General features: G+C 38.7%; 1 protein-coding gene across 1 annotated transcript in view; it reads left to right on the top strand.

Annotated features, from left to right (window-relative positions):
• The first annotated feature begins 252 nt into the window (after positions 1–252).
• Positions 253–9,327, top strand: part of LOC104405528 (protocadherin-11 X-linked-like) — a 34,723-nt gene continuing 25,648 nt past the window's right edge. Inside the window, 2 exon segments of the mRNA XM_010014262.1 lie at positions 253–721; positions 723–848. Coding sequence (XP_010012564.1) covers positions 299–721; positions 723–848 — 549 coding nt within the window. The 5' untranslated portion in view covers positions 253–298.

Below are 9,327 nucleotides of genomic sequence, written 5' to 3' on the forward strand. Positions count from 1 at the left end.
AGGATTTTTGTATTTATTTGTTCATTCACTCTGATCCAGTTTTGAGATTCTTAGTAACTGGTTTTAAGTAAAAAATTGTGCAAGAAATTTTATACATTTTATGAATGATTGTTAAATTGAATATTACTTTACTAATAGGGTTTCAAACAGGTAGGGTTATTTGCCCTTGGGGAAGTACCCCTGTCATGTCTCCATCACTTGAACACAATATTCTGTAAATTTTAAAGAATTTTTCTTTCTTTTCCTTTTTCCAGCTGCTCTTGGTGTTCTACACGAATACTCATTAGTCATTCTGGAGATGGACTTGCTGTCTGGAACCTACCTCTTGGCAGTCTTATTAGCCTGTATTGTATTGCAATCTGGCGCACAGGAGAAGAATTATACCGTGCGGGAAGAACTGCCTGAAAATGTCCTCATTGGCAATTTGCTCAAGGATCTTAACCTAACGCTGGACCCAGATGTGCCCCTGTCCTCACCACTGCAGTTCAAGCTTGTGTATAAGACTGGGGATGTACCATTGGTACGGGTGGAGGAGAACACCGGTGAGATTTTCACAGCTGCGAACCGCATAGACCGAGAGAAGCTGTGCTCTGGCATCTTTAGTGAGAATCGCTGCTTTTATGAGGTGGAGGTTGCTGTTTTGCCTGATGAAGTCTTCAGACTGGTCAAGATCAGATTCCTAATAGAGGATATAAATGACAATGCCCCTCTCTTTCACGCTCACAAATTAAGACACTATTAACATCTCTATCCCTGAAAACACAGCAATTAATTCTCGCTATTCTGTCCCATCTGCCATCGATCCTGACATTGGTGTGAATGGTATTCAACATTATGAATTACTTAAGGTGGGTTTCTTCCATTCTTCTGTGTTACTTTCTGCATTACTGCCTTCCCACAAATGTTGCAAGTCTCATCAGCCATTAGAAACACAAAGCTGTGTGCCACAGTAGTGGTACGCTGCAGATACCAGTCTCAAAGTGTTAACCTATACCCTTGAGTCCGTTCTAGTGCATCATATCTTCACTTAATGGAAAGCTGTTTGTGTGTGTCTGTCCGTGTAATGGTATCATGAAACATGCATGTCTTCATCAGCTCTCCACCAGCATTCAGAGTGTTTGTGAGCTTGGGCTAACAGTCATCTTAGACCATTAAAAATGTGTTCTTATTGCCACAACATGGCAGTGGCAAGTGTGGCAATGTTTTGCATTGGGTTTGTGTTTCCCTCTTCCATGACTTCTAGATTTGAGCAGTAAAACTTATTGAAAAAGCTTATGAGATGTGATGCTTATCTGTATAGTGATGAGCCATTCCAGAATGAAAAAGAGACCATGTGTCTAAGCAGCTTCGTAATGTTTGGGCAGGCAAAATATCTGGTCTGGAGAAAGTCCAAGATATCCGTGAATGCAAGGATAGCAGTGCCAGTGGCCTTACAAGAGCAGATCTTTTATATTCTTGTTTCTTTTGCTCTTCCTAGCAAATAACAGGAGAACTTCAATTAGGGAACAAAAGAGTAATGTGTGAACCTGAGGTGTGTAAGAGTGTGTGATTAAGATTACTTTCTTTTGAGTTTACTTAAGTAGAGAGTTTGGAACAAGAAAGGAACTTAGCCTCAAAGTGTTGGGTTATTACGTGGGAAGCTGAAGTCTTCACTTCCCTTGGTTTTAAATGGGGAACTACTGGGTAGTTCGGCTGCTCAGCTACCAATCTGACACCCTTGTTACAGACTGGAAGAATATAGACTCTATAGGACAATATATTGCTTGATTGACTTGACAGCTATTATTCACTGATACCAGTACTTACTAGCAATCTAATAAAAATAAAACACTGCCTTTTTTTAGCTCTTTCAAATTGCCTGCAACCTGAAGTAGTTGTGACAATGTGGGTTCTAACTAGTGACAAAGACATAAAAGTCTCTTTCATTAAACTGCATCCCACGGGACAGTTCTGGTTAGCTATCAAAAAAAAAAAAAAAAAAATCCCCACGTACATAAGTCTGCTCTCAGGGTAGTCGAGGAATTGAAAATTTTCAAGAACTTAGTGTAAGTTTTGAGGGCTTTCTAGTAAGATCTTTAATACTTCTAAATTTCTAGAGTACGCTTAGTGCAGATAGATCTACATGTGTGTTGTGGTGGTTTGTTTTGGTTTTTGTTAGGTAGCTAACCCCAAGCTTCCAGTAGGAGGTAGTCTCCCTTATTCAGCAATTAATTGAGAATCTGGGAATGAATAACATCATATTAGATAATAGTAGGAGCAGAAAATAATAAAAAGGCTAGTACTACAGGGAAAATCTGGCAAAATAATACATGGTCTGAATAGAGATATGTTAGTTAATATGTGAGAGAAATGTGCTGCTATTCTAGGTAAAGATAAAATATAAACCAGCAAAATCAGGAGTTCCTGGGATTGAGTGAGCAACAGTTCAGATCACCACAATATCAGTGAGTTTATTTTTGGACTGTGTGTTCAGAAACAGAATGTAACAGATCAGCAGAATGATAGCATATTTGTATTGCACAAGTGGGAGCACATGTAAAATGCAAGCTACAGCTCTGTACCACAAGTGGTGTAGGGTGTAAGGCCTTGGCTGAGGATCTCATGTGAGATGAGATGGTCTGCCAGAGCAGCAGCTTTCATCAAGAGATGTGCAAATAACTTCAAAATTGGTATTTGAATTAGGGGAAAAGAAGAAAATAAGAAAAAGTTACATGTTTAGTCAAGTGTTTTTGAAAAACTGCTTTTGCTGTGTAAGGGAAGGAAAGGTGATGAGAATGAACATGCTCTGGTATGACTGAAAGTTCTGAGTTCTTGTAGATGTGCTGCAACCAAAATAACATGTAAAGTCACAGCCCTATAGACAGTTCTTCTAAATGAATTAATCATATTTTTCTCTTGCATGCCTGTTAGTCAGGTACTTTTTGAGTTATGGATTCACTGCCTGTAAATAAGCCAGCAATTTCACATGCCTTGGAAAGTATCTGTAAAACCAAGAAGCGGTTTATGACAGCCAGACACTGTTCGGAATCATAATGTCCAGTTGTTATTCCATTGGTAGCTTTTACAATGTTAATACCAAAAGCGATCATACAAGGAAAGGGAGAGAGAAGCTGTAAATTCTGGTGAGCAGGCAGGGAATGTAGCATATATGAAGATCCATCCATCACTGGGGAAGGATGGGGAGATTAAAAAGGAAGCAAAGAGTGGTGCTGCCTGAGAATTCTTTCCTGGGTAATAATGAAACAACTAAGAAGAAGGGTGACAGGCACATAAGGATTGCATTGCTTGTCTTTTCTCCCGAAATGCTGCTCTTGTGCATTATCCTATGCTATTTTTTAGGGTATGCTCTGAAGACACTAATGTCTTCTGGCTTCGAATACGTGTTGACCTTTTCCTTCCTTTTACAACCAGCAGATAGAAAAGTGGGGAAACTGCAGCACATTAAACTATTAAGCTTTCCCAACAGGGTGAGTCTAGCAGGGCTGATATGACAGTGTTGTGGGGAACTTTGGGAAGCACCAGATAAGAAAATGATGGGCAAGGCAGCATCCTTGAAGCATGGCAGAGTGGGAGATGGGATATGCAAGTCACTTTGTAGAAGCACAAAGGCTGATGCTTTAGCATGTGAGCAGCAACAGAGGAAAATGTGTTGCTCTATATTTTAGAGACAGTAATAGCAAATTGAGAAGCTGTGCAATGAAGAGAGAGTTCTTCACTTAGCAAGACTTTTTTTTTTTTTTAATAAAGTGAAATATAGAATGTGCTTATTGTCTGTGTGGAGCCAGACCTATTTTGTCAGAAGATGAAGAGAATTTGTTTTGCTGTAACAATTTCTAAAAAGGAATAAACTCACTACAAACTCAGCTGAATACTTTGTAGGTTTTTAACACGCTTTCAGCAACTCTGTATCTCATTGGGAAGGTAATGTTGATGTGTTTACAATGTTTCCTTGCTTTGTTACACTTACTTTACTGCCTCTCTCAAAGTATTGGAAAAGGTTGCATACAATTGTTGTGTTCAGTTTCTGTTGCAAAGTCGATAATGATAAAGCCTTAGCTACACAACAGACTTCCATATTGCTTTAATCCCCTGCCTCTTTCTAAAAATCTTTTTTAAAAAGAAAAAAAAAACCAAAGCAAAACATCATAAAAAAGGTACTTTGTGTTTTGGGTTCAGTATTACTTGGAAGTTTTGTAACACCAGATTTGATTTTTATTTATTTTTTTTTGTTTTGTTTTACTGAAAGAGCACTTTTCATGACCACACAAGTCAGCATCCAGGTATTTTTTGTCTGCCTTCATTTTCTCAAAATGTACCTCAGTAGAAAGTAAATTCTTTATCTGTAACTGGTTCATGGTACTGCAACTTCAAAACCTTCCAGTTGTCTGTGATTCAACCATACACTGAAATGCGTGACCTCTAACAAGGCAACAGTTTTATCTAACATCTGCATTTCTTCTTGTAAGACTTAGTTACAAGCTATGTGGAGGATAATTTCTAAGATGTGTTCTAAGGAAAGCAGTGTTTTCATATGTATCTACAAATACTAATGTTCTGCTTTAACCCTGCTAAGTAGCTAAGCTCACAGGTCTTCATTCACCTCTTCAGGGTGTTCATGTTGCTTACATACTGATGTAAAATGGACACTGTGTCTGGCAATACCACCACAGTGTTAAAAATACTGTTGTTAATTATGCTATTTCAGTACACTTACATCTTACTTCAAGGCAAGCTAATATTTAGTATAACTTCATGAATGCACTTAGAATTTACATGTCTCTTAGGCCCCTGCTTTGACTATGAAGATCTCAGTGTGAAGCATCTCTTTGGTCTCCTAGATATGAAAAGGAGGAGCTGTCTCAGTGCAGGTTTTGAATAGAATTCCAGCTCAGAGCACTGTAATGGGAAGTCACATGCATACTTCCAAAAGATTTCATGTAAATTCTTTTTATTGATTACTTAGAGTTGCTTGTCAACTAGGTATACCATATACACAAGGTGTTGCATAGGTGCAACAGTACCCAATTAGCAGTGGACTTGAGCAAAAGCATAACTTTGTGCTTACAGGAGTGGAGCAGTTTCTTCTGTGAGCTTATCCCGTGTACTCCTAGGTTATTGCTTTACTCTGTTGCAGTTTGGGGGGAAATTAGATTGGTGTTACTGTTATAGTTCTATTACCTATTACAGCAATTTTCCTGTATTTACTTATCAGAAGCAGTTGGTGCATTCCTTCTAGAATAATATAATAATCCTTTTGTAGCTGTCAGTTCACACTTCTGTAATCTGACAAAATAGATTCTTACTCAGTCTCACAACACATCAGTCTTGCTGCTGAGGAGAGTTACTTCTTGCTACTATAGATCATTGCTTGTGGTGTCTTTCAATAGAAGCTTTCCCCTTCTTTCTGGTACAGTCTATCAATTCCATGACCCATGGAAGATGGAGATCACAAGTCATCATATTTCAACCCTGCTTCTGCAAATAGTTTATTTCTGAGCCTCAGAGTAGTTCTGGATCAAGTAACTAATAGAAATGTTCATGAAAATCAAGTATGGAAGGGAATATGTTTTATGTAAAATGAAAGCTAGGAAGGTAGTTAAATAAAAATTATAGAGTGAGACTAGTTTTGTAGTTAAATAGGAACCAGAAGTCAGAATAGTGAAATCGTTGCTGATAATAAGACTGTAAACAATGGTACAAGCATGATAGTCGAAACCACTAACAATGGAGGACAACAAAGTTGTTTGTGTTTGTGTGGCCTATTTGTGTTTTAGTGTTGCACCAAAACTGAGTGGTCCAGTACATAGAAAGGAAGAAAGCATGGTTAATGTCTGTGCAGGCTCAGCGGCACAGAGCCGCAGACCTGTTTTCTTAACACAGGTGTTCACCAGATCATTTCACTGTCCCAAGCATTAGCTGCTTGAACCTCACATTTTTGTAATTTTTTTTTATTTGATTTTATTTTATGCTTTCATGCCTTTAAATGGAAGATGAAGCATCCACCCTCACTTTTACTCTCAGACCTTATTTGAAAGAGGGAGCATCCCACAGTCAATTGTACTGAAATTACTGTGTGCGATTTGTCTGTTTAGGCTTCAGCACCATGGGAGGACAATGAAGTGGTGTATTGGCCCTATAAGTAGGTCACAAAAAGCCTGGGGTTGTTGTTATCAGCATCTGCCTTCTGTGAAAAGAACTGCCAAGATAGAGCTTTTTCTACATCTAAACAGACCTTTATTAATATTGTCAGGTCTTACTGAATATTGCAGTCAGACACTAATAAGATGGGGTAAATTCCAACTTCATCACTCTCCTGTTATCAAAAATACTTTGTAAATTTACAGTAATCCACTAGTAGCAAAGTATTTTTGCACTTTCTAAAATATATTAGCAACCCTTTCTGTTAATTGTGTAATGGACACATGGCTGAATTGTAAAAGGTGGCTGTTCAAGAGCCCAAGAATTTTGATTTTACAGACTTGAATATAATCAGGAAAATACACGATTCAGATAGGAAATTTCTTGACTTCCTGATAAGACAACAACAGTAACTTATACACAAGGTGAAAATGAGATGCATGTTAAAAAAGTATGAGTGTTGGGTTTTTTGTTTGTTTATTTTTTTGGTTTTTTTTTTTTTTTTTCTTTCCTCCCATGGACATGTAGCTTAGATTGAGATTTTGAGTGTTTGCTTGGATAGAGGGAATGGCTTGTTTCTCTTACATCACAGTCCTTTAATTGAATTAACATCGGGATTTCATTTAGCATAACTTTGTGGGACAGGTTTAACTTCCATCTTCATTATAATGGCTTATATGGATTATACTTCATGTATTTGTGGAACAGTACTGTGTCTTCTATCCCATTTCATGTGCCAGCATAGATGGGCAAGATAATAGATTTAGGGAGTTCAAAAATAGATTTAGGATTTTTTTTTTCCTCTGGAGTTGTGCTCCAGTCAAGCTCTAAGGTCACCCTCTAGTGCTTGTAATTTAATAAATATGGAGAGCTGGACATGTTGCCTTTCTAACGTAACTTTTAGCTGCCCTTTAGAAGAGAGAGGTTTTCTAGGACAGACAGGCTGTCTTTTGAATGATGCTGAGTACTCTCTCCTGTGCTCCCCCCAAGTCCACAGTGGCAGTGGGGAATAGGTCAGAACTGAAATATCTTTTCCATTCTCTGTTACTACTACAAGATCAGTGTATTTTTTTAATGTTATAACATAGCTTCAGTTTTTTCACATGGGTGGTTCCCTCTCTTTGTCTTTTCCACCAAGATGTGGATAATTACTATCTGAAGTGCCAGAAATTTCAGCAGTCCTGTGAAGGCGTACAAATACCACTTGCTGAGATGGCCAACTTCACAGATAGATGTTGTTTGTAAAACTTACTTACTTGAATATAGGATTGCAGAGGCTTAAGTCCCACTGCAGATTTCTGTTAAATCTTGATGCACCTACCTTTCAAGTAATTTTTGGGCTTTTTTATTCTCTCATGAGGTAGTAATGTGCTGCACAACAGGGTATTTAAAACTTAGTCTCCAGCTACAGGGAGGTTCAGGTATTAGTAAAAAGCCTCAAGATTTTGAAAGATTGAGCCTCACAGAGTCTAAAACTATTGATGAATACATAACACTTTCCACTGATTATGTGGTTTAGTTAATGTTGTCCTTTGTACTGTTATGTAGAGCTACAGATGCTGACTCTGAAGATCTGACTGGTGGAAGAATCTTTTTGTTCCAGAAACCTGAGATCAGTTGGTTTCAGGTGAAGTAATAACTTTGAAACAACAGTATTAGAGTTAAATTCAGAAGTAGGTGTCACTTACTCTAGAAATCAATTCTTGAGAAGTAAATATATTTTCAGAAGTTAATGCTTTAATGAACACATATAATGACTTAGGACAGGATATATTTAGGTAAGCCCTTATGTTCTCCTTGAGAGAAGGGAGGGAAAAATCTGTTAGTATTGCAAATTGTAAAAGTTCTTAATGTTAAATAAATCCTAATATCAAAGATGTGCAGAATTTTCTCATCAATTTCCTTATGATATGAAAGATAGATTGAAGTAATGAGGAATAGTTCAAATAGAATGGAATAGAGAGTTAACTCAGCTTTCAGTTTAGGTGAAAAGTAATTGGCTCCCTACTACCATTTCTCTTGTCTAGGTCAGGTAGTTTTGGGGTTATGGAAACTGTGGTATGAGCTGAAATAAGCCAAAAATGAGATACAGTAATTCGAGGACTGCTTATGAAGGTTAAAAGACATTCTAAAATCTTGAAAAGCTCCCATGCAAATATATTAAAGGGACAAATAAATTTCATTTTGATCTTATTTTCAATTAATAATTACAGGAAAAGTTGAAAGGTGGACTGAGTGAGAAACTATGAATATTTGTAGGTAGAATTCTTATCCCTTACATTTGACATTATCCTTGGACATCTAGTGAAATATATTTGCTTCTCACTGTTTAACCATAACTTAACCTCAGGAGCATAAGGAATTAAAAATGCCCAACATAACCCAAAGTTATGGAACTGATGGACAGGGGCAGAGCAGTTGACGTCATCTACCTGGGCTTGTGCAAAGTGTTCGACACTGTCCCACACAACATCCTTGTCTCTAAATTGGAGAGACATCAATTTGATGGATGGACCACTCAGTGGATAAAGAACTGGCTGGATGACCACACATGAAGAGTTGTGGTCAACAGCTCAGTGTCCAGTTGGAAAGCAGTAATGAGTGGTGTCCCTCAGGGATTGGTGTTGGGACCTGTCTTGTTCAATATCTTCGTCGATGACATGGACAGTGGTATTGAGGTGCCCTCAGCAAGTTTGTTGATGACACCAAGCTGTGTGGCTCAGTTGATATGCTGGAGGGAAGGGATGCCATCCAGAGGGACCTTGACACGCTTGTGAGGTGGGCTGATGCCAGCCTTATGAAGTTCACAGCTACAGGCTGGGCCGAGAAAAGTTTCAGAGCAGCCCTGTGGAGAAGGACTTGGGGGTGTTGGTTGATGAGAAGCTTGACATGAGCCGGCTCCAGTGTGCACTGGCAGCCCAGAAACCAACCGTATCCTGGGCTGCATCAAAAGAAACATGACCAGCAGGTTGAAGGAGGTGATCCTGCCCCTCTACTCTGCTCTCGTGAGACCTCACTTGGAGTATTGTGTCCAGTTCTGGTGTCTTCAACATAAAAAGGACATGGAGCTGCTGGAGCAAGTCCAGAGGAGGCCACGAGGACGTTAAGAGGGCTGGAGCACCTTCCTTAAGAGAAAGTTGGGGCTGTTCAGCCTGGAGAAGAGAAGCTGTGTGGAGACCTCAGAGCAGC

This window comes from Nestor notabilis, unplaced genomic scaffold (assembly GCF_000696875.1).
Source record: "Nestor notabilis isolate BGI_N333 unplaced genomic scaffold, ASM69687v1 scaffold9915, whole genome shotgun sequence".
In the NCBI taxonomy this organism is placed as follows: Eukaryota; Metazoa; Chordata; class Aves; order Psittaciformes; family Psittacidae; genus Nestor; species Nestor notabilis.